This window comes from Mustela nivalis (assembly GCF_964662115.1).
Source record: "Mustela nivalis genome assembly, contig: HAP1_SCAFFOLD_1951, whole genome shotgun sequence".
In the NCBI taxonomy this organism is placed as follows: domain Eukaryota; kingdom Metazoa; phylum Chordata; class Mammalia; order Carnivora; family Mustelidae; genus Mustela; species Mustela nivalis.
In genome coordinates this window covers 1-25874 of record NW_028134713.1, presented here as the reverse complement: position 1 = coordinate 25874, position 25874 = coordinate 1, and the positions used below count along the sequence as shown (strand labels likewise).

The 25874-nt window shown below is 38.8% G+C and overlaps 1 protein-coding gene across 1 annotated transcript in view; it reads right to left on the bottom strand.

The window, feature by feature from the left end:
- Positions 1-23609, bottom strand: part of LOC309858164 (mitochondrial ribonuclease P catalytic subunit-like) — a 45112-nt gene extending 21503 nt beyond the window's left edge. The window contains exons 1-2 of the mRNA XM_082750854.1: positions 23565-23609; positions 22740-22872 (exon numbers count right to left, since the gene is read on the bottom strand). Coding sequence (XP_082606980.1) covers positions 22740-22844 — 105 coding nt within the window. The 5' untranslated portion in view covers positions 22845-22872; positions 23565-23609. The remainder of the gene's footprint in view (positions 1-22739; positions 22873-23564) is intronic.
- Between the last annotated feature and the right edge of the window lie 2265 nt (positions 23610-25874).

Below are 25874 nucleotides of genomic sequence, written 5' to 3'. Positions count from 1 at the left end.
AAGCACTTTTGGATTTAAAAACTACTTTAGCTTCCCTGATAACATAGCTGTCAGGAACAATGAACGCTGTGTTTTGGACCTGATCATTCAGCTCTGCTAGTTCTGGAAGTGATCTGTTAGGTTATTCTGGTACTTTATATAATAATAATTTCCTTACATATATCACAACACTGTGTTGCACCCCTTAAATTAATATGCTACATGTCGGGACGCCTGGGTGGCTCAGTTGGTTCTCTCTCTTTCTGATAAATAAATAAAATCTTTAAAAAAATATATGCTACATGTCACTTATATCTCAAAAAAGTTGGAAAAACAAACATTTAAAAATAATAACCAGTTCTTACTTTCTAATAATCATCTGGGGTTTCTCTGATTGCACAGAAGCCTGATACTATTAACACAAACTTAGTGAGAGTTGCAACTTGGGAAGAGAGCGCTTCAAAAAATTCTATATCCAAAGGTCTGGCCCATGTTTATATGTGGTACAGGTCCTCAAATATATTTTGAAAAAAATGAATCACAGTTATTAGGCCATGAGATATTGCCTGCAGAAAAGGTATTAATTTATGATAATGCCTTTCACCTTTCACCTAATGTTTAATAGCACCTGAGCCTTCACTCTACTAATAAATTCTTTTCAATTCTCAGCTATATTGGACCCAGGCACAGTACCTGACACAGCCTTATCCTATTTTCCTGAAAAATACCCTCTTGCTTTTCTCATTTTGGGGAATTTATAGGTTAAAATAATCAGTTCAACCCCAAAGACAAGCATTTAGGGGCGCCTGGGCGGCTCAGTCATTAAGAGACTGCCTTCAGCTCAGGTCACGACAATCCCAGGATCCTGGGATGGAGCCTCCTGGGATCCAGCCTGCATCTGGCTCCCTGCTCCTCGGGAAGCCTGCTTCTCCCTCTCTCACTCCCCCTGTTTGTATTCCCTCTCTTGCTGTCTCTCTCTCTGTCAAATAAGTAAATAAAATCTTAAAAAAAAAAAAAAAAGATAAGCATTTATACCGTATTAATCTGCAAAGGAGATAGAGCATTTTTATTCATACAGCAGAATGCAATTTTGCCATTCATAGTTTTTCAGTTAGTTTGCAAAGAGGCATATAGTTAATTAAAACAGTAATCCATGAATGCCTGCCTCTGAGACAACTGAGTTACCTGCTACTTCAAATCATCTGAGCAAACCTACCACTGGCACGAATGCAGTGAACTTATAAACAACACAAATGTTTAAATCAACTGCGTAGGTAGCTCAATCCATAAACATTTCACTCTTCCCATTATAAATCTCCAAAAGTAAAGCCAGCATTCCTAAGTGCAGGAAATCAGATTTTACTACCCTGCAGCTGCTTCATAGCTCAGGAAAATGCAAAAACAAAGAGGAAATACGCCTGGAGATCTTATTAACAAAGAGTGGAAATCCCCTTACTCCACATCTTCCAATTAACACTGCTGAGAACATAAGCTCTCGGGTTCAAATTTCCCTTCATGGAAGGCCTAACCACACCAGAATTAATCTGCAGTTGCCACCTGGATTAAAGACAGGGGTAGATGCACTCTGGAACATTCCACACTGCCACTTTGGCTATAGTTTTCACTACAGAATGAATTAACATATAAAGGATTTTTTTTTTTTTTAACTCTAGAGCAGACATTAATCTTTTTGCAAAGCGAAAGCAGTGTGGTTCAACAGAAATCTCTCTCCTGCTCTTGATCTAAATTTCATCTTTCATGCATTTCCTAAATGCAAAAGAGAATATTTATCATGCGCAAAAGACATGACAATTTTCAGTATTTTTAGACATTTGATTGAAGAAGAGAATTTTCACTTTCTATAGTGACATTTCTAAACTATTTTCACATTTTACAATGAGTATAGATTTGGGGGAAAATATAGAAAGATGTTGCCTCTGCATGAAATTCACTAATGATACATTGTTTTATTAATCGCTCTCTTCATAATTTCTATCCTGAAAGCATGCATGTATTTATTTGTGCCAACTTTAAAAAAAAAAAGATTTTTACAATAGAAATGTCAAACATATACAGAATAGAAAATATAATAAATTCCAATGAACCCATAAACTAATTTTATCCACTCAGAGTCAATCTTGTTACTTATACAAATCCTTCATTTCCCAGTTATTTATTTTTTTTAAGATTTTATTTATTTGAGAGTGAGCAACAGTGAGTGACAGAGAGCACAGTGGGGAGGAGGGGAGAAGCAGGCTCCCCTAGAGCAGGGAGCTGGATGAGGGGCTCGATCCCAGGACCCCAAGATCATGAGCCAAAGGCAAAGGCTTAACCAACTGAGTCACACAGATGCCCCTCCCAGTTATTTTTGAAGCATATCTCAGACATCACATCATTTCAACCATAAATATTTCAGTGCACAGCTCTAAAATAAAAAGTTTTAAAACATAACTCACTAGTATTATTACACCTAAAAAAAATAAATAAATAATAATTTCCTAATATTTCCCACAACTGGTGTTCAGATTTCTCTGATTGTTCAGATCAGGAATTAAATACAATACAGTCCATACCCTGCAAATGACTGATAGAGTACAAATTGCTTTTGATTTACAGGTCTCTATCTCCTTGCAACTAACTTATCAGAAGATCCAGAGTTGTCTCACTGAGTTTCCTATGGATCTGGTATTGCAGTCTTCAGGTGTAATACACCCCCTATATTTCCTGTAAATTTGTAGTTGGCTCTACATGCTTGATCAGATTCAAGTTTGACACTTTCAGACACCAGATTCTTAACTCTTTTATCTCCTATTTCTTGCAACCTAGTGGGAGAAGAACCACTGGCTTAGTTTCAGCCCAATGCTAAAAAGTACTGCTGAACATTAAGGAGTGTCATGCACTCTGCTCAAAACTTAACTTTGAATTTCCACCTTTGAAAGGCTCTTTGAGAGGTAAAGAGCTTCACCCCACTGAAACCTCAACAACGGTTTGATTCATTCCTTCTCAGGACTGACATTGTGCTAGATACGCATTCTGCATTTTTATTCATCTAAATCACAACTTCCTCTTCTACTCTACTGTTTTCAGGCTTCCACCCTCACCTCTGCTCCCACTAGGAAAGGAAATGGAGAACAAGAATCCAGTAGTCCCCCTATCTACAGAGAATTTATTCCAAGACCCCCAGTGAATGCTTGAAACTATGAATTGCACCGAACCCACGTACATTGTGTTTTTTCTATACATACCTACCTATGATAAAATCTAATATGCAAATTAGGCATAGTAAGAGATTAATGACAATAACTAATAACAAAATAGGACAGTTAGAACAACATACTGTATAAAAGTTACGTGAATATGGTCTCTCTCTCTCAAAATATCTTTCTTGGACTATACTCACCCTTCTTGTGATGATGGGTGTGATAAGATGCTGATGTGATGAGATGAAGTGAGATAAATGACAGGCACTGTGACGCAGCATTAGGCTACTACTGACCTTCTGACAATATGTCAGGAGGAGGATCACGTGCTTCCGGACCATGGCTGACTACAAGTAACTGAAGCCATAGAAAATGAAACTGCGGATAAGCAGACACTACTGCAATGAAATAACTTTCCAGTGGTCACAATAAAGATGATGTTGGGGCGCTTGGGTGGTGTAGGTGGTTAAGCATCTGACTCTTGGGTTTTGGCTCAAGACATGATCTCAGGGTTTTGAGATCAAGCCCTGAGTCAGGCTCTGTACTCAGCCTGGAGTCTGCTTGGGATTGTCTCTCGCTCTCCCTCTATCCGTCTTGCTGGTGCTCTCTCTCGCTCTGTGTGTGTGTGAAATAAATAAAATTTTGAAACAAAAAAAGATGAGGTTAAACGAGTTATAGTTGTAAGGTACACACAATAGCGACTAATATATAATAAACCTTATATATATGTATGCTTTATTTTTATTTATTTATTTATTCATCAGAAAAAGAAAGCGAGCATGAGAACAAGCAGGGGAGCATAGACAGAGGAAGAAGCAGACGTCTCAGGAGCCAGGAGCCCCATGTGGAACTCAATCCCAGGACCCTGGGATCATGACCTGAGCCAAAGGCAGCTGCTTAACCAACTGAGCCACTCAGGTGTCCCTATGCCTTATTTTTTAAAAAAACACAGTTAAACCAAATTAAAAAACAGAGTATTTTTAAAGATCTCTTGAATTTCTTCAAGAATATAAATACTCCGTTCTACCTTGCATTTTGAGGGAATAATGTGTTCCACATGTAAGTAAATGTTCCAGATAACTGAGGCATGCCCCTTTAAATATCCAACTTTATTCCATTTTAATCTTTTAAAGTCAAAATAACCCAAGACAGAATTATTGTTAGAAATGTTACACACTGGGCGCCTGGGTGGCTCAGTGGGTTAAGCCGCTGCCTTCGGCTCAGGTCATGATCTCAGGGTCCTGGGATCGAGTCCCGCATCGGGCTCTCTGCTCAGCAGGGAGCCTGCTTCCTCCTCTCTCTCTCTGCCTGCCTCTCTGCCTACTTGTGATCTCTCACTGTCAAATAAATAAATAAAATCTTAAAAAAAAAAAAAGAAATGTTACATACTTTCCTTTATCAAATGAAGAACACCAAACAATCTTGTTAAATTTCTTTTTTTTTTCTTTTTTTAGATTTATTTATTTGACAGAGAGAGACACAGCGAGAGAGGGAGCACAAGCAGGAGGAGTGGGAGAGGAAGAAGCAGGCTTTCCGCTGAGCAGGGAGCCTGATGCAGGGCTCGATCCCAGAGACCTTGGGATCATGACCCGAGCCAAAGGCGGATGCTTAATAGCTGAGCCACCCGGGCGCCCCAATCTTGTTAAATTTCTTAATGACCCAGTATTTCATTACGAACATTAATGAATAGAACACAGATTTTAGAGATGGGTTCTAATCCTAGCTCAGTTGCTACTAACAAACTTGGCGTGGCAAACTCACTTAACCTCTCTGAAGCCTAGCAAATAGAGACACTGTTTCCTTGGAGAATTATCAAATAATTAGAGATAAAATCTAGCACAGTGCCTGCTACACAGGAAGCATTTAGTAAATGGTAACTATTATTCATTAATTCAACAAATTGAGCATTATTTATGCCAAGGATTGTTTTAAGTTATGGCTATACCAGAGTTCAAACGGACAAAAATTCCTACTTTCATGGAGCTTCTCTTCTAATATGACAAAAATATAACAAAAGCTAATAAAATGGGGTGCCTGGGTGGCTAGGTTGGTTAAGTATCTGCGTTCAGCTCAGGTCATGATCTCAGGGTCCTAGAACTAAGTCCCACATCACATCTCCCTGCTCAGCGGAGAGCCTGCTTCTCCCTCTTCACTCCCCCTGCTTGTGCTCTCTCTGTCTCTCTCTGTCAAATACATAAAACTTTTTTTAAAAGGCTAATAAAATGTAGAGTATGCAGATAGTAGTAAGAGAAAAATAAAGTGGAAATAGAAGACTTGGGTGAGGTGTGAGGGTATATATGCAATTTAAAATGTGATGGTCAGAAAGAACCATTCCAAAAATGCCATACTTGAGAGCTAAAAGTGGATGAATAATCATGCAGATGTTTGTACAAAGAGGAAATAGCAAGTACAAAGGTCCTGAGGTAGGAGTATATGTAGTAAGTCAAGAAATATGAAGGAAAAATAAAGAAAAAGAAAAGAAAGAAACACAAAGCCATCCCACACAGCTGGAATACGGTAAGATCTGACAGGCTAATGGGGCTAGATTGCAAAGGATCTTGCAGGTCGCTGTAAAGACTGAGTTACAGGGTTGCCTGAGTGGCTCAGTTGGTTAAGTATCTGTTTTCAGCTTGGGTCACGATCCCAGGATCCTTGGATCAAGCCCCGCATTGGGCTCCCCGCCCAGCAGAAAGCCTGCTTCTCCCCCTGTCTGCCACTCCCCTTACTAGTGCTTTCTCTCTCTCTCTGTCAAATAAATAAATAAAATATTAAAAAAAGAAAAAAAGACCGAGTTTCAGCCTTAGTGACATGGAAAGCTCTTGGAGAGTTTTAAGCAGAGAAGTGACATGATTCAACATGGATTTAAAAGGATCACTGGCTGAAAACAAACTTGGGCATTAGGAAACAGGGAAATCAGTTAGAAGGCTATGACAATTGCTTGGTCTAGAGATCATGATGCCTTGGATCAAAAACTTGGTAGCAGGGGCGCCTGAGTGGCTCAGTGGGTTAAGGCCTCTGTCTTTGGCTCAGGTCATGATCCCAAGGACCTGGGATTGAGCCACACATCGGGCTCTCTGCCTGGCAGGGAGCCTGCTTCCTCCTCTCTCTCTGCCTGCCTCTCTGCCTACTTGTGATCTCTCTCTCTCTCTCTGTCAAATAAATAAATAAAATCTTTAAAAAAAAAAAACTTGGTAGTAGTGAAGGTGATGAAAAATGGTCAGATAGCCTTTGAAGGAAAATTGACAGGATTTTCTGGTAGACTAGAGGTAGGGTATAAAGGAAAGAAAGAAGGAGTCAAAAATGAGTGACATTTTTGATATCTGAATAACTAGAAAGAGAAAGTTCTATTTACTGAGAGATGAAAGACGGCAAGAGGGGCATATTTACAAAGATGAGGAGTTTGAACCTACAGAGAATGAAGGAGGCCTTTACCCTTATTCTCAACATTTCTGCAGCTGCCACTTCACAATGATAGTTTTCTCTTCCCTCAGAACTAAATAGTCTTCAGTTACCAACTTGTTATTGTTTCTAATCTACCTTATTCCCCATTCTATTCTCTAGGAAAACCAAATGAAAACATATTAAAAACTGATATATTACTCAACAGTGAAAAATAAACTGAATCAGAAATCTGAAGCAGCTTTTTCTAAAAGTGGGGTCACTAAAAGAAAAGAAAACTAAAAGTGGGGTCACTCTGGGTAGTACCTTACTTCCAACACATTATTTCCAAAAAATCACTTACAGAATGGTTATTTAGAACTCAAAAATCTTTCCCCAAGTACAAATTTATTAGAAATGACTTGGTTTCCATGCCAAACTACATAATGGAGCTACGTTATAACAACAGCAGTGCCAGCCTGAATCCAAGGGAGAAAAATCACAGGGTATAAGAGAGACCAGACTTTTTTGCCCTTGGCCTAAGAATAAAATAAGTTTCTCCTTTGCACACTCCCACCATGTTTCAGTCTCCCACACTAAAGGTGCCTTTATCCTCTGCCTCTAGCACTGTAATCTTCAGGAAACCTCCCATTCTAGCATCCTCTTCCAATATGTCAGGAAAAATGTTCTCCATGTCTAAAAATTGGCCACCCAACTCTAAAACAGCAGCAACTAAACACCCACATCCCATGCAATTCTCTTTTCCTTGTAAAACAATACTCAGCAAGGCATCAGAAGGAAATGCACAGCTTAAAGCTAATTCTAATATAAATGACATGATATCAGTTGGAAGAATTTCAGCAAGTATTATATAAGAGAAAATGAAAAAGAATATGGAAATAATGGAAATATTTGACATTGAGAAGGCTATGGCAAAGAATCCATCTACTTCTCTTTATATGTCTTCACCCTTCCCGTACTTCCAAATTCATTGATTTTTCTGTAAGTTTCATCATAATTCTTGCACCAATACCCTGGACGATCTAGAGATTACATGCCTATTTTCCAGTTTTCAGTTGTGGAGCTAAAGAAGAGGGAATGGGAAATAACGTTAATGATTAATTACATATGCGTTGGGTAAAATGTTCCGAAGTTAAGGACTAGAGTCATTAAGGGACTTTTACAAACTACATGGATTTAAAACTCCACTTAGCATATAATTACATTTCTTTCTCAAGTTTTTTTCTTAAACTACCAAACCTCTCAAGTTTGCCATTTGCCATTCAACTTTTTTTTTTTTTTTTTTTTAATCTGGGGGTATGGAAGAACCTCACAGTTCATCATAGAGATAACTAGGGCTTCAAACCCAAAAAAGATGAAAGGGCAGAGCTCTGAAGACTATAACCAAGGGTTCAGTCAGCTCACATTGTTCACATTTGCAGATGCCCTTTAAACTAAAAACAAAACAGCAACAACAACAATAATAGATGCCTACGTTAGATCAGTTCTCATACTGACATTCATTTGGGTGACATGTTCTGTCTTAAGTCTGTGGTTAGAGAAACACCAGAAGGTCTCCCTTCTGTCAATTAACTCAAGAGACATCATCAAGCGGAACAAATGGTCTGATTTAAACTTAACCCTACAAACTTAATTAAATGCACTATAGGCCATTTGCCTTCCTCTAATTTCTTTTTCAGAAAACAGAATCCCAAGTCATTAAAATTTTATTTAAAGAATTCTAAATCACAGGATTATGAGGTCTGCTGTTGGATTAAAGTTTCATTAAGAGTTTAGAAAAGAGGGGTGCCTGGGTGGCTCAGTGAGTTAAAGCCTCTGCCTTCAGCTCAGGTCATGATCTCAGGGTCCTGGGATCAAGCCTCACATTGGGCTCTCTGCTCAGCAGGGAGTCTTGCTTCCCCATCTCTCTCTGCATGCCTCTCTGCCTACTTGTGACGTCTCTCTCTCTCTGTGTCAAATAAATAAATAAAATCTTTAACAAAATTTTAAAAAAAGAGTTTAGAAAAGAGTCTCATTAAAAGCTCAAAATGAGGACCATGATTATTTCCTTCATTAGAACTAACTATTTTGACTGAATTTTTTTACAATTAAAAAATATCATTTTTGTGATTAGAACAAAAACACTTCCATTTTGGAAAGAGACAGATGGTGATGAAATAAGTCTCAATAAGAACTAAAAGAGAGGTGCTTGGGTGGCTCAGTCAGTTAACTGTCTGACTCTGGATTTCAACTCAGATCATAATCACAGAGTCATGGGATAAAGGCCCATGTAGGGCTCCACACTCAGGGGGGAGTCTGCCTAAGAGGCTCTGTCCCTCCCCCTCTGCCCTTCCCATTCATGCACACACTCGTTCTCAAATAAATAAATAAATAAATAAATCTTTGGGGGGGGGGGACTAAAACAGAAGACACTAAATAGAAAATACACTGAAAAAAAAAAGGCTGTAGTGAGATTGTGTTTGTTTTAACTTCTTTTGTTAATATTTGTATAATAAAATTGAGAGAAATAAATTTTATTGAAACTTTTCAAAAAGAAAAGGGAAACTCCATCTATAGCACAGTATTTCTAGAGCAGTGGTTCTCACGCTATGGTTCAGGAAATCTGTAAGGTTTTAAAACTATTTTTATAATAATATTAACACATTACCTGCCTTTTTCATTCTCATTTGCTCACAAGTGTGCAGCAGAGTTTTGGTATTATGCCATAAAATAACCACAATTATCTGAAAATGTGAATAAAATAATCTCACCTTTTCTAACTATGTTTACCTCTATGAGTCTCCACTTTTTTCATATGCTTCAGCCAAAATCACATACAACAGATTGAGTACAGAAGCATATAAAAATTCACTTGTCTTCCATCAAGCCATGTAATTAAAGACATTTACAAATATGTAACAATGCCTCTCTTTTCACAAACTGTTTTTGTTTTAGACAACAGTTACTACTGAAGAAATGCTATTTATATTAACATGTAATAGTTTTGTTATTTCAAACAAATTAATACATATTTTTAAAGGTTCCCAGTTTTAATTTCTAACGTAGTAATTACCAATAGCTATAATCCCAAAAGCTCTCAGAAGTCGTTAATTTTTAAGAATGCAAAAGGGTGGGCGCCTGGGTGGCTCAGTGGGTTAAGCCACTGCCTTCAGCTCAGGTCATGATCCTAGGGTCCTGGGATTGAGCCCCGCATTGGGCTCTCTGCTCAGCGAGGAGCCTGCTTCCTCCTCTTTCTCTGCCTGCCTCTCTGCCTGCTTGTCATCTCTCTCTCTGTCAAATAAATAAATAATCTTAAAAAAAAAAAAAAAAAAAAAAGAATGCAAAAGGGTCACGGCGCCTGGGTGGCTCAGTGGGTTAAAAGCCTCTGCCTTTGGCTCAGGTCATGATCCCACAATCCCGGGATTGAGCCCCACATCAGGCTCTCTGCTCAGCAGGGAGCCTGCTTCTTCTTCTCTCTCTGCCTGCCTCTCTGCGTACTTGTGATCTCTATCAAATAAATAAATGAAATCTAAAAAAAAAAAAAAGAATGCAAAAGGGTCTTTTGGCACCTGGCTGGCTCGGTCTGTGGACCCTGTGACTCTTGGTCTCCAGGCTTTAAGTTCAAACCCCATGTTGGATGTAGAGATTTTTGCTGTCCTCAAGTATTTCTTAGTCTTTAAGAAAAATCACTCTACAAAGGCATATATTTTTTTAAGATTTTATTTATTTATTTGAGAGAGAGAGAAACAGAGAGAGCATGAGAGGAGAGAGGTCAGTGGGAGGAGCAGACTCCCTGCTGAGCAGGGAGCCCAAAGTGGGACTCGATTCCAGGACTCCAGGGTCATGACCTGAGCCAAAGGCAGTCGCCCAACCAAATGAGCCACCCAGGCGCCAAACAAAGGAGTATTTTTTAAGGTAAGAGAAACAAGTGAAGTGAATTTAAAATTTGCGGGGCAAATGATTAAGATCAGATTTGCTTCACAATAATCTGAGGAGCAACGGAAGAACAGGTGGAGGTATAAATGAAGTAAGAATGGCCATGAGTTAATAATCATTGAGCGGGGAGTTCGTTATACTAGTCTCTCCTTTTACATATGTTTGAAATTTTCCCTGATAAGAACATAAAAGAAAGAATTGAACTCATATCTTAGCAGTTTAATTACAAAAAAAAAAAAATCTAATTGTAATATAATGTTATTGCTAAGGATGAAGGAAAATAAGGGGGAAAAAAATCTTACTAATATACAATTAACAGTATACCCATAGCTCCAAATGTACTTTTCGATCTTCACTGGCATTCTCTCAATTGGTTTCATATAGTTAAATCAGTAGGACATGTGTACTATTTGGAGTTCTGCTTTGTTCACTTAAGATTCACATATACAGTTTCCATTTTTATCTACTATCACTAACCAGACTTCAAAATGGCATAAATATCTATCAGTTTAATAATAGAAGAAACTTCAAACCCTTTAACCTAATCTTTGGGCTATAAAATGCAGAATAATTTTTACATGTTATACTACTGCCATCTGCTGGCTGTGATGTCTAAGTACAGTAAACAAAGATTTAAAGCAGAAAAGCTAAAAATTTACCTATGATGGAGGTTTTCTCCCAAAATTATCCTGTAGAAAAGAAGCTACTATACACTATTAGGGATCTTCAAAACCTCACTTTAGATAAGATGGGTGTTCAGGGTGGTATGATCATAGGCCAAAACCTCACATTAGAAGCAGTGGTTCTCAACCCTGGGCTGCATTCTAAAAATCACCTGAGAGCTTTTGAAAATCCTGATGTCTGGACCCCAGAACCAGAACAATTAAATCAGTATCTCTATTTTACAGAAATGAAAGGCAAGCCACAAACTGAGAGAAGATGTTTTCAGAAGACATATCTGACATAGGAGTTGTATCTTAAGACTAAACAAATTGTTACAACTAAAAAATATGAAAGCAACCCAATTTTTTTTTTAAATTTTATTTTTTAAGTAATCTCTACACCCAACATGGGGCTCAAGCCCACAACTCCCAGATCCAAGAGTTGCATGTCCCACCAACCGGGCCAGCCAGGCATCCGAAACAGCCCAATTTTAATAATGGACAAAAGATCTGAACAGGCACATCACCAAAAAAAGATATATAGATGGCAATTAAGCACATAAAAAGATGCTCTACATCATCAGCCATTGGGAAAATGTAAATTAAGACCACAAGGAGATACTACTTCAAATCCATCAGAGTGGCTAAGGTAAAGAGACTGACCATAGTAAGTACTCTCCAGGATGTGAAGTAACTGTAATATTCATTTACTGCTGGTAGGAATGCAAAATGGGACACCATTTTGGAAAATGGTTTGGCAGTTTCTTAAGAAGCCACACACACACCTATTATAAGACCCAGTCACCCTACTGCTAGATATGTACCCAAGAAAAAGAAAAGTTGCAGGAAGTTAGTATCCCTTCTGAAATTCATGTCCACCCAGAATGTGGCCTTATCTGGATGCAGATGTAATTAGTTAAGATAAGATTGTACCAGAATAAGGTGGGTCCTAAATCCAAGGACGGATGCACTCGTAGGAAGAGTTGGAACACAAAGAAGAGGCAGAGAGTGAAGAAATATGGCTGAAAGCCAAGAAAAACCAAGGATTATCTGAAGTGAAGCTTGGAAAAGAGAAAGAAGGTCTCCCAGAACCTTCAGAAGGCGCATGGCCACATCCATACTTTCATTTTGGACTTCTAGCCTCAGAATATAAGAGAACAGATGTCTGTTGTTTAAGCTACCAGTTTATAGCGATTTGTTACAGCATCCTTAGTAAACACAGAAGCACAAAGTACAAAGACTTCTACAAGAATGTTCTTTTTAACTATATTTTTAATAGTCCCAAACTGGAAGTAACTCAAATATCTACCAACAGGTAAATGGATTTACAAGTTGTGGTATATCTACCCAATAGAACATTATTCAGGACTAAAAATGACTGAGACATAAAAACAAACAAACAAACAAACAAGAAAAACATGGAAGAACTCTCAAAATTATTGTACTGAATATTTAAAAAATAATAACCAGACAAAAACACTACATATGGTATGATTCTATGGTGTTTACCTGGGGTTGGGGCAGGGAAGCAAGAGTGAGGTACAGGAGTCATTACAAAGAAACTTTAGGAGGCGAGAGATACATTATTTATATTGACTGGGGCAACAGCTCCACAGGGGCATATATGTGTCAAAACTTACCAAGTTGAAGGGAACATGGTGGAGATGGAAACACCAAGAATCTGTCTCTCCCACCTAGACAACAATCACACTGACAGAAACTCTCTGACGTAACCAACTATTTTGGAACTCTGGAGTCTGTTGAAGGCTTGCAATTTGCAGGGGAGGTCTTAAATGACAAACTGTCCTTAATTTTGCTCAGTTTTGGGGCGCCTGGGTGGCTCAGTGGGTTAAGCCCCTGCCTTTGGCTCAGGTCATGATCTCAGGGTCCTGGGATGGAGCCCCACATGGGGCTCTCTGCTCAGCAAGGAGCCTGCTTCCCCCTCTCCCTCTGCCTGCCTCTCTGCCTGCTTGTGATCTCTCTCTCTCTGTCAAATAAATGAAGAAAATCCTTTTAAGAAAATTTGTTCAATTTTAGCCCTTAGTGCAGCAGCAGCTACCTATCCCTCACCCCAAACCAAATGGCAGGCAGCTGCCATGCTCCTAGAGCAGCTTGCATACCCATTAAGGGAGCTAGGGTGGACAAAAAGGATCCCTTCTCCAAATACTGGGGATCCACGCTCTGCTCATTGCTACTTTTGATCAGAGGTTCAGCATACTCACAAAGAAAAAAGAAAATCTGAATACACCTATATGTAGTAAGAAGACAGAATTAGTGAAAAACAACAACAACAAAAAACCTCCCAACAACAAAAGCCCTGGACTTGATGGTTCACTGGTGAATTCTACTGAACATCTAAAGAATGAATACCAATCCTTCTCAAACTTTTCCAAAAAACTGAAGAGGGACTACTTCCCAACTCATTCTTTGAGGCCAGTGTTACACTGATACTGAGGCCAGAGAAGACACTACAACTACAGACCAAGATCCTCCATAAACATTGATGTAAAAATCCACAACAAAATGCTAGCAAGCAAAATTCAGCAGTATGTTAAAAGGATTACCCATATGACTAAGCAGGACCTATTTCTGGAATGCATGGATGGTTCAACATATGAAACTCAGTGTAACAGGCCACGTCAACAGAATGAAAGGGGAAAAAAAAACCCATGATCATCTCAATTGAATGCAGAAAAGGCATTTGATAAACCCCTTTCATGATTTAAAAAAAAAAAACAACACAAAACTAGAGGAAAACTATCTCAATGTTTAAGAGAAACCCACAGCAAACAACATACTCAACATACTCAATGGTGAAAGACTAAAAGCTTTTCTTCTAAGATTAGGTCCAAGACAAGGATGCTTGCTTTCCACCACTTCTATTTAAACATATTGGAAGTTCTAGCCAGAGCAAGGTAAATAAGCAAGTAAAAGAAATAAAAAGCACCCAGACTGGAAAGGACAATGTAAAATTATCTTTGTAGATGATTTGATTGTATATCCAGAAAATCCTAAAAATTCCACACCAAAAAAAGCCACTAGAATAAATCAATTGAGCAAAGTAGCAAGTCACAAAGTCAACATACAAGAATTGGTTACATTGCTATTAATAATGAACGACCTAAAAAATAAATGACAAAAACAATTCTATTTACAATAGCATCAAAAAGAATTAAATACTTAGGAAGTAACTTAACCAAGGAGGTAAAAAACAATACAAAGAAAAACTACAAAAGATTGCTGAAAGAAATTAAAGACATAAATAAATGGAAACACATCTCGTATTTATAGATTGGAAGACTAAATATTGTTAAAACATCAAAACTACCCAAAGCAATTGACAAATTCAATGCAATTCCTATCAAAATCCAAGTGATATTTTTTGGAGAAATAGAAGAACTCATCCTAAAATTGATATGGCATCTTAAGAGACCCTGAATAACCAAAACAATCTTACAAAAAGAATAAAATTTATACTTCCTGATTTTAAAACTTACTACAAATCTGCAGTCATCAAAAGAGTATAGTGCTAGAGGTGTCTGGGTGGCTCCGTCGGTTAAGCATCTGACTCTTGATTTTGGCTCAGATTATGATCTCGGGGTCGAGATTCAGCCCTGCACCAGGCTCCACACTTAGCATGGAGTCTCTTTATTCCTCTCCCTCTGCTCTCCCCCCTGCCTGAGCTCCACCTCCCCTTCTCTGTCTCAAATAAATAAATAAAATCCTAAAGAAACAACCAACCAAACAAAAAACAGTGTATTACTAGCGTAAAAATAGACATATAGACCAACAGAATAGACATAAACCCAAACCATTTCATGTATGGTCATATGATTTCTGACAAGGGTCCCAAAACCATTCAATGGGGAAAGGACAGTCTTTTCAACAAATAGGTCTGGGAAAACTGGATACTGACATGCAAAATAATGAAGCTAGACCCTTAACTAACACCATATACAAACATGAACTCAAAATGAATCAAAGATCTAAATGTAAGACCTAAAAGAGTAAAACTCTTAGAAGAAAATATAGAACAAAAGCTACATGACACTGAATTTGACAATGTTTTCTTGGATATGACACCAAAGATACATGGTAGAAAATATAAACAAACTAGACTTGATAATATTTAAAAATTTTTGTGAAAGCACCGAATCCTAGCCACTAGACCACCAGGGAAAAAATTTTTGTGTATCAGAAGAGATTATTAACAGAGTAAAGAGACAACCCATAAGATGGAAGAAAATATTTATAAATCGTAGTATCTAATAAGAGACTAATATCCAGAATATATAGAAACCACCAAGAACTCAACAACAAAAAAAAAAAACCAATTCAAAAATGGGGAAAGGAATTAAACAGACATTTCTCCAAAGATAGACAAATGGCCAACAAGCACAAGAAAAGATGCTTAACATCACCAACCATCAGGGAAATACAAATCAAAACTACAATGAGATACCACTCATAGCCATTAGAATAGATACTATTAAAAACAAACAACAAAACAGGGGCACCTGGGTGGCTCAGTTGGTTAAGTGTCTGGTCATGATCCCATGGTCCCGGGATCAAGTCCCAATCAGGTTCCTTGCTCAGCAGGGAGCCTGCTTCTCTCTCTGCCTGCTGTTCCCTCTGCTTGTGCTCTCTCTCTCTAGCAAATAAATAAATAAAACCTTTTTTAAAAATTGAAATAAAAAACCCAAACAAAACAGTATGTGTTGGTAAGGATGTGGAGATATTCAAATCCTTTATGCACTGTTTGTGTGAATGTAAAATGGTGCAGCCACTGTGAAACACAGTTCCTTAAGAAATTAAAAATAGATTTAGCACATGATGCAGTAATAATAACACTTCTAGGTATATACCCAAAATAATTGTAAGCAGGGTTTCAAAGAGAGATCTGTAACCCAGGCTCATAAACAGCATTATTCACAGTACCTAAAATGTAGAATCAACTGGAGTGTCCACTGACACCTGGATAAATCAAATATGGTATATACATACAACGGAATATTATTCAGCCTTAAAAAGGAAGGAAACTCTGCAGTATGCTACAACATGAATAAACCTTGAGGACATTATGCTAAGTGAAATAAACAAAAAGGCAAATACCAGGGCACCTGGTGGCTCAGAGGTTGGACCTCTGCCTTTGGCTTAGGTCATGGTCTCAGGGTCCTAGGATCGAGCCCCGCATCAGGCTCTCTGCTTGGCAGGGACCAGGCTTCCCCCTCTCTTTGCCTGCCTCTCTGCCTATTGGTGATCTCTCTCTGTCAAACAAACAAATAAAACCTTTGAAAAAAAAAAAAAAGGCAAATACCTCCACTTATATAAGGTACTTGCAGTAGTCAAAATCATAAAGACAGGAAGTATTGTGGTGGTTGCCAGCAGCTGGAAGGAATTATGTTTAATAGTAGGGTTTCAGTTTTACAAGAAGAAAAGAGTTATGGGGATAGATGAGGTGATGGTTATGCAACAATGTTAATATATTTAATATCACTGAACTGTATGTACACTTAAAACCAAAATCTATAGAGGGTAGAGTCCAGGTGTCATTAATTTTTCAGTATCTCCTCAACTATTCTAACCAACAACCACTTCACCAAAGGGTGCTATTTCATTTACTCTGTTTTATCTACTTGATAAAAACATTTAAGCCTGAAATAATTTTTTTAAAGATTTTATTTATCTATTTAAGAGAGACAGAGAGAAAGGATGGGGAGGGGCACAGAGGGTGAAGGAAAAAGAGAAGCAGAATCCCTGCTGAACAGGGAATCCAATGCCTAGCTTGATCCCAGGACCCTGAGATCATTATCTAAGCCAAAGACAGATGTTCAGCTGCCTAAATATCTATTTAGAAACATCCAGGCACCCCAAGTCTGAAATAATTTTGATAATTCTCATTTTAGATGCTTACGGAGGTCAGCCGACATCATACTTTTTTTTAAGTAAACAAAGATGTGATATTTACTCCTTGGTTTGTACCTCAAATTCCTAAATTACAAGATTTAGAAAGCAATGTTGCAGCTACTTGCTCCCAGCACAAAATTATTTAAAATACAGAATGTGTTTTTGCAATGAATGGCAACATAGACTGAACTGCGACCACCTCAAAATTCATGGGTTGAAGTCCTAGCCCCAAGCAGTGCAGAATGTGACTGTATTTGGAGATAAAGTCTTTTAACAAGCAAGTAAGGTAAAATGAGGTCATAAGGACGGGCCTTAATCCCATCTGACTGGTGTCCTGAATACACAGAGATACCAGGGATGCTCAGGCACAGAGGAAGTCCATATGAAAATCAAGCAAGAAGGGGGAGATCTGCAAGTCAAAAAAGAAGCCTCAAGAGAAACGAAACCTGCCAGCACCTTGATCTTGGACATCTAGCCTCTAGAACTGTGCAAAAACAAAGTTCTGTTGTTTATACCACCTGGTATGTACTATTCTATTATAGCAACCATAATAGATTAATACAAATGGTGAGCAAAAACAAAGAAAAAAATAAATCTGGGAAATGACATTCTGGATCTAAACTTTACCCTAAAGCGCGTACCAAACCCTGACCATTGGATACTGGTTTTGGCCAGAGCCTAGAACCGCTCTTCCTGTCACATCTTAGCCTCAAATATTTCACCTGCTCTCTGACCTCAGCCTTCTAGTACTCTTTCCTTTATTCCCACTAAACCTTTTCTTCTACCCCACACTGAGACTGCTGGTCCCCTGAACTCTTCTAGAAGAGAGTGCTCTCTGGCCCTCCCTCCCCATCTAGTCTGAGCACCATAGCAATCATGTTCACTATTCTGTCAGAACGAACTTCCCTTGCTCTCCATCATACTGTCACACTTCACCAACAAAACCCCAAATTGGAGCCAATGCTACATTTTGTCTTCACTACTACCATTGCAGGCGAGCCAAGCTCTGTCAGAAAAAAATTACATTATACATTCATGTGAAGTCAAGTCTACAAATTACTGACTCAAATCTCAGCACCCACCCCCTGCCACAATCCTGTGAGGAGTTAGCATGTCCGCCATTCTTAACAACCATTCCAAACATTCTTCATTGTCTCTAGTGTTGACTATACTCCCATGTGGTGTCAACTAGACTTTCCACTTGACTCCAGCTTCTCACCTTCTACCCATTTAACACAGATGTCATTTCCCTCAAACTTCTCTCCCTCTACCTATATGCTTATATGTCTGCACCTATCTTCACTTTCTTTTCTACAGTCTCAAATGAGGCTCAAATTGCACTGTTTTTGGCAGCCCCTCCTATTTCTGAACCTTGCCCATTCATTATCCATTCTCTCTCCTACCTGTCCTGCTTATTCGACATTTGTATCTTCACTGACACCCTTTCTTCATCACCTAAACATGCACAAGTCTCTCCCACATCCCTACATCCTCCCTTGATCTCTACCATCCTCCAGCCAAACTATCCCATTGCTTCTTATTTTCATCTAAACTTCTCAGAAGTATAGCTTATTCTCAATGTGTGTTCACTGAGTTGTTCTAACTTGGCTGGCGTGGGGCCCCAATATACAACTGAAACTGCCCTTCCTAAAGTTATCAATAACTTCCTAGTTACTTAGTTCTTAAGTAACCCATGCTATAGGCCTGAGGAAAAAGAAGAGAGCCTCTTCTAGTACCCACTGCTCTTTCAAAGTCACTATGTCTTCACTCTTCACCTCATACCAGTGGTCAGCAAATTTTTCTGTAAAGGGCCAGACAGTAAACAGTTTAGGTTTTATGAGCCACATGGTCTCTTTGATAGGTACCCAACCCCAATTCTGCAAGGCAAAAGCAGCCACAGATAATACATAAATGAATAAGTGTGGCTGTGTTCCAATAAAACTTTATTTATATAAAACACGTAGTGGACTGGATTTGCTCTACAGGCCATAGTTTGCTGACTCCTCCTCTTTGCTAGCACATTGTGTCACCCCAGGCACTTCCACATTTATCAAGAATTTGCCACCTGACTCAGTTCTCCATCACCAGCCTAAGTAACAAAGCACATTACCTGGCACCTGGTAGGCATTCTATAAGCGTAGCTGCAATTATTATTTTTAAAAAATTATCATACAGACACACTCAATAAATCTGTGGGTGACCATCCAGCACTTTCAGCTCTGTTTCTTCATCTGCTTAACTCTGACACTCTAGTTTTGTCATCACTGCAGAGCACTCTACCTCTGAAATCTAACCTCTCCTATACACTGATCAAAATCTCCTGCTTGTCACTCTCACTCCTCTTATGCTTGCTCTTCAACCTCAGTGAGCCTCCAATCCACTTTTATCTCTATTCTCTCCTAATCCATGAGCTCCCCCCATCTTTACTTCCTACCAAGCTTGAGCTCATGGTCCGTTCATTGAGCCATCCTCTCACCTACACCCCCAGCAACTATTTTCCCACTGTACCAGACTAGCAAAATCCTGCATCATCCCATCTATCTGCCTTCTCTATTCCTACACCTGGATGGCTTAGGACTACTCACAGATCAATGCCATCACAAACTTGGACTCTCTGGCCTCAGCTGGGGTTCAGCACCACCCAGCAATACCTTCCCCAATCCTCTCCTTAAGGTCCCTTAGGCTTAGGCTATCATACTTTCTCTCATGTTCAAATGACTAATTTGCCCCGGATTCTTCAGAGAAATGACGAGGTGTGAATCTATGTTCTCAACTCTTTGCTGCACCAAGACACTTAACTTGTCCACCATCTTGAATTCCTTCCCTCTAGACCCAGAAAAACAGTTGCTTCTACTCCAATCCACCAGCAGTGTTCCGGATCCATCCCTGCCTCTTCTACCTCACCGATTCTACAAAAACCAAACCCTGAGCAAGCCAGCCACATCGTACGACTTTCTTCGCTGCTCTTTAACCATGGCTATACTGCTTAACCTGAGCTTCCCCATCTTCAAAATGGTGATATCCTTGCAAGGTTGTTGTGAGTGTAATAGATCTTGAAGTGCCTGACATTTGGCAGTCATTTCATAAATGGTAGCAATTATTAGATTAAGTTAATAGCCTGAAGGTGAAAGGCAGTGACAAGAAATGGAATACAGGGTTGGAGACCTTAGTGGTGGGGTGAGGGGTGGGAGAGGTGGGGAAGGGAAGCATACCTGGAAAGAGAAAGAGAAAATCATTTCCCTTAACCTAAAATGTTCCAGTCCTTCTATGAATATAACCAGTTGTTTTGTGAATTACAGTAATTAAATGTATGACCACTCTTTGCTATTCTCACCATAGTCTGGAGCCTGCAACTCCTCTTTTTTTTTTAAAGATTTTATTTATTTGACAGACGGAGATCACAAGTAGGCAAAGAAACAGGCAGAGAGAGAGAGGGGAGGAATCAGGCTCCCTGCTGAGCAGAGAGCCCAATGCGGGGCTCAATCCCAGGACCCTGGGATCATGACCTGAGCCGAAGGCAGAGGCTTTAACCCACTGAGCCACCCAGGCGCCCTGCAACTCCTCTTTTAGCATAACCCTCTCCAAGAGGAAGATGTGCTCTATGTTCTAAGGCTTGGCCAACAAGGAAAACTAACAAATCTTCCTTCTATTAAGCTAGAATTAAAGTGATATACATTAAAAAGGAATTATAGCCATGTTGAACCATTAGAGGTATCAAACAAAAGTATTCAATTTATGATTCCATTACTGGGACAGAAAGGTGAGAGCCTGAGCCATCTCATGCTTGAAATAAGCAAAAACTGGGGGCAAACACTGATGGGACAGTGGAGAAAATGTCAAAAGGACACAGGAGCTGGCCTGAAGGGGCTCCTAAAGGACAAATCCAGGACAATTTGAGCATCAAAAAGAATAACGATGGTGGTAACAGATTCTAGCACAATTAATCAAAAAGAGAAAAGAAAAAGTCCTTATGTCTGGAAAAGAAAATTAAAAAAAAAAAGTAGGAGCTCCAAAAAAAAAGAAAAAAAGAGAACTCTTCTACAGAATAATACAGTTAAAAAATATAGAAGGAATGAAAAAACTAGACAATCACCACTTTACAAAATCCAAAAGTAAAAATCATCCCCATGATACAAAAAACACTGCGTGAAGAGTTAACAGGCTATCTGCAAGAAGGAGAGAACATCTGCATATGCCCAACGTATTATTCCACAGGCTACTTAAATTTTAATTACAAAGATTGCCAAGGGAAAATGTGCCTTTATAGTGGAGATATCTGGCAGCTGCCCTCGTGATCAAGTGATGGAACTTAGCGTCAATAGTGAGAATAACCTAATGTTATGTGGCTGCTGGATGGCAATAAGCGCACAGCATCAGCTGTGCAGTGTACGCCCAAGAGTGGTCTACTGAATTAATGGAGGAGAAAACAATCAGACAATTAGTCCACAGTCTTACTGCTCAAAATGCCATCTAAAGACTAGAACCATATCATCTGGGGCTGTTCAAAATACAGATTCTCAGGCTCCCCTCCAGACAACTGAATCATAATTTACATTTTAACCAGATCCTCAACTGATTCACAGGTACAACATTTGAGAAGCTCTGTACAAGACAAAATACCTAGCCTTTCCAAAAAAATCAATGTCATAAAAATTTTAAATGTGGCCGTGTGGGAGGGTCTGTTCTCAATTTAGTGAGACATGACCACTAAAAGCAATGAGTACATTGTGATTGAATCCTGGAGCAGAAGGGAAAAATTTATAATAATACATTTCAGGGGGACACACTGGGAAAATATGAATGTATCTTTTATTATGTATTATTTATTATGTACCTTTTATTGAGAAACACTGAATTGGGTGCCTGGGTGGCTCAGTGGGTTAAAGCCTCTGCCTTTGGCTCAGGTCATAATTCTAGGGTCTAACTTTATCAATAAAACTAGCTAAAAGTTATTCCGTAAAATGAAGCTAATGTTTTTATGGACCACATTTTCCTTATTTTGAAGAATAAAGGTCTTCATATGATCCAAGGGCATTCTATGACAATTTTAAGTTAAAGTAAGAAGGCAGAACAATTTTCACTTCTTGTTTTTATTTGGTACCTTGAAGAAAAAGCGTTTACTAAGGTAATAAGTGACCTTTCCCCAAGGTAAAAGCATTTTAGTTCTTCAGTTTAATCTTAGTAAACCAGTATAAAGTACTGAAGATTAGCAAAATGAAGCTATTAAAAATGACTTACAGAATCAAATTCAATACCAAGAAAATCTGGAAACTCAAACTCTTTTCATTAGAAGAGTTGTGAGAAACCATGTTTCTGTGGGAGTTACTGAAAACAGTTTTCTGAAAGTACTTATACAAAAAATGAGCACCTATTTTTTTGGCTTAAGTGGACCTGTGCCTAGATAAAACAGGATTGACTCCAATAGATGGATGATAGTCTACCCCAATTATTCTGTTAAATCCAGCCTACAATGTATTTTCATAAATATAGTTTTAATGGAACACAGCGATGCTCAGTCACTTATGTACTGTATTTCGAGCTGAAAAACTGCAGCAGAGACCATATGGCCCACAAAGCCTAAAATACTTACTGTTTGGTCTTTTACAGAAAAAAAGATTGCCAATTCCTACTCTAGACAAGCAATCCATAAAAGGAATAAAACCTGTTCAGGACTCACCTGAGGTGTTGTCTTTTTGTATTGATCACCTCCATCTATCACATCCCTCATGATTTCTCCCTTAAGAAATTCATACTCTTCTGGACTCAAGTGAATAGACTCCATGGTTTTTCCACAGCCCGAACATTGACCACTGTAATTACAACAGTTTGTATTAAATGGTATCCTGGAAAAAAATTTTTCCTAAAATGAGTAATCCTAGGACAAGAGGAAATTGAAGAGTAATGAAAAAAGAACATTATAATCTTTGTGATCATCACATTCATCCAATTTTTTATAAAACTGATAATAACACATATTAGATATGCCAGAAAAACCCGAAAAAGTAGACTGCTGGGCACCCAGATTAAAGTTTTTAAAGTCATTCTCAAAACACAACTGGGTTCCAAATCTGTAGAGGAAAATATCTCTGGGGCTTCACACAAGGCTCATACTACTTTATGGGAAAAACATTTTGAGTACTGGAAATTCTCCATATTCCAAATATGGCTTTTTTTCTTAGGTGCTCTCTTAATTATTCTATCTCTAATGTATTCTTAAAAATTTTTTGATCGGGGCACCTGAGTGGCTCAGATAGTTGGGCATCTGCCTTCGGCTCAGGTCACAATTCTGGAGTCCCAGGATCGAGCCCCACACCGGGCTCCCTGCTTGGCAAGGAGTCTGCTTCTCCTTCTCCTTCTGCTCCTCCCCTTGCTGTGTTTGCTCTCTCTCACACATTCTCTCTCAAACAAATAAAATTTAAAAAAAAAATTTTTTTTTTGATCAGTAGCAACAAAACCTACTAAACTCACATCAAGAAAGTTAAAATTAAATTTTGGTCTTTACCTTTCCTTGATTGTTGTGAACTGTCCTTTCCATTGTTCTCCAGGAACACTACAAAAAAAGATTGCAAAACTAGATCAGTAGGAGGTCAGATTCCCACGCAACCAAAAGATAAGCATTTCATTTAGAAACTCAGCAGGCAAGAGCTCTGAAAAGTTCAGGATACTTCCTTACAATGGTTTAATCAGAAGAGTGGGTGACACACTGTGAGAGGGCTAAGGAGATAATGGTACCCTACTCTGGATCTCCTCCTTCCTTCACTTCTCCTTTGGTCATCCAACCTTTATCTTTATTTTTTTTTTTTAAGATTTTATTTATTTATTTGACAGACAGAGACCCCAAGTAGGCAGAGAGGCAGGTAGCGGGCGTGGGAGCAGACTCCCTACTGAGCAGAGAGTCCGATTCGGGGCTTGATCCCAGGACCTTGAGATCATGACCTAAGCCAAAGGCAGAGTCTTAACCCACCGAGTCACCCAGGTGCCCCAACCTTCATCTTTGTATCTAAATCTGCCTGACATTAATAGTGTAACCTATAAATCAGACTTAACTCTTAACCTTCTCCATTGAGCTACCAGAGACTGTTTCTCCCCAAAGTAATTTCTTCCCTTATACTATCTTCTTATGTACTACTATAAACTGTCAAGTATTATATTTCCAATTAGGTTGTGAATCCCATCTTAGTAGAACTTCTATCACCAGATGCCCACAGTGCCTAGCCAAATGGAGGCATTCAAAACTACTTCATTTATTTGCTCAAATTATCTTTTCCTTCCTCTTACTTATACTACTGTCAGCTTCTACTGATTTGATTGCCTTCTCTCCTTCCCTAATTAAATCAAGATCTCAACTTTCATTCAAACCTATAATTGCCTCCAAATAGATCTCCTTATTCCCCATCTTAACCCCTCTTCAATTTTTTTTTGTGTGTGTTGACAGTTACCTTTCTAAAACTCTACTCCAAGCTAACAGAATAAACCCCAAAATCCTTGTCATTCAAGATTTTCACAATCTAGCCCCTCTAGTGATATTCAATAAATTTGTCAAATAAGATAATTAAGCATGGTTGCTACTTCAAAGATCTGTAAAGAGAATATATAGCAGAAAGGAGAAAAACAGAAAACTAATTAAATTTTTAGGAAAAGAACCTAAAACAAATTAGTGTTGAAAAAAACAAGTGAATAAAAGACTGAAGCAATTGGGGTGCCTGGGTGGCTCAGTGGATTAAGCCTCTGCCTTTGGTTCAGGTCATGGTCTCAGTGTCCTGAGATTGAGCCCCACATCAGGCTCCCTGCTCAGTGGGGAGGCTGCTTCCCCCTCTCTCTCTGCCTGCCTCTCTGCCTACTTGTGATCTCTCTCTCTGTCAAATAAATAAATAAAATCTTAAAATTAAAAAAAATTAAAAGACTGAAGCAATAAATAGGCACAGAACCAGTAACATGAATAAAAACAAAGAGAAAGCAGAGAGCCTTGGAGAGAGCAGCTGGATGATGGAAAGATCCAAAAGGAACTGAACAATGAGATTTTCCATTTTTAACACTTGAATATCACTGATCACGGTACCTCCATCTGCTCCAACCATCCAAGTTAATGAAATGCATAGATTAAACAGATACCAGTCACTAGGTTTCTGAAGAACTTCTTAAATACTAATATGACCCAAAGACAGCTCCAGTTTTCTTGCTATGAACTCCAGCGACAAAAACTATTTGTAAGTATATCATACAGAACTCAGAAAAAAACAGATTATCCGGGACGCCTGGGTGGCTCAGTTGGTTAAGCAGCTGCCTTCGGCTCAGGTCATGATCCCAGCGTCCTGGGATCGAGTCCCACGTCGGGCTCCTTGCTCAGCAGGGAGCCTGCTTCTCCCTCTGCCTCTGCCTGCCATTCTGTCTGCCTGTGCTCGCTCTCTCCCCCTCTCTCTCTCTCATAAATAAATAAAATCTTTAAAAAAAAAAAACAGATTATCCTTCTACAAAGAAAAAATACATGAAAACATACAAGTGCTTGATAACTTCCCTATTATGTGATGAATGGAGAATAGAAATTGTTTATGTTATTACTTTTTTAAAGAGGAGGAAATTTTTCTTTAATTTTATTTTTTTAATTTTTTAAAAAAATTTAAGGATTTTATTTATTTGCCAGAGAGAGAGAGAAAGAGAGAGCAAGAGAGGACAAGCAGGGACAGTGGGAGGCAGAGGGTGAAGCAGGTTCCCTGCTAAGCAAGGAGCCCAATGCGGGACTCGATCCCAGGACCCGGAGATCATGACCCGAGCCGAAGGCAGAAGCCCAAACCCACTGAGCCACCCAGGCACC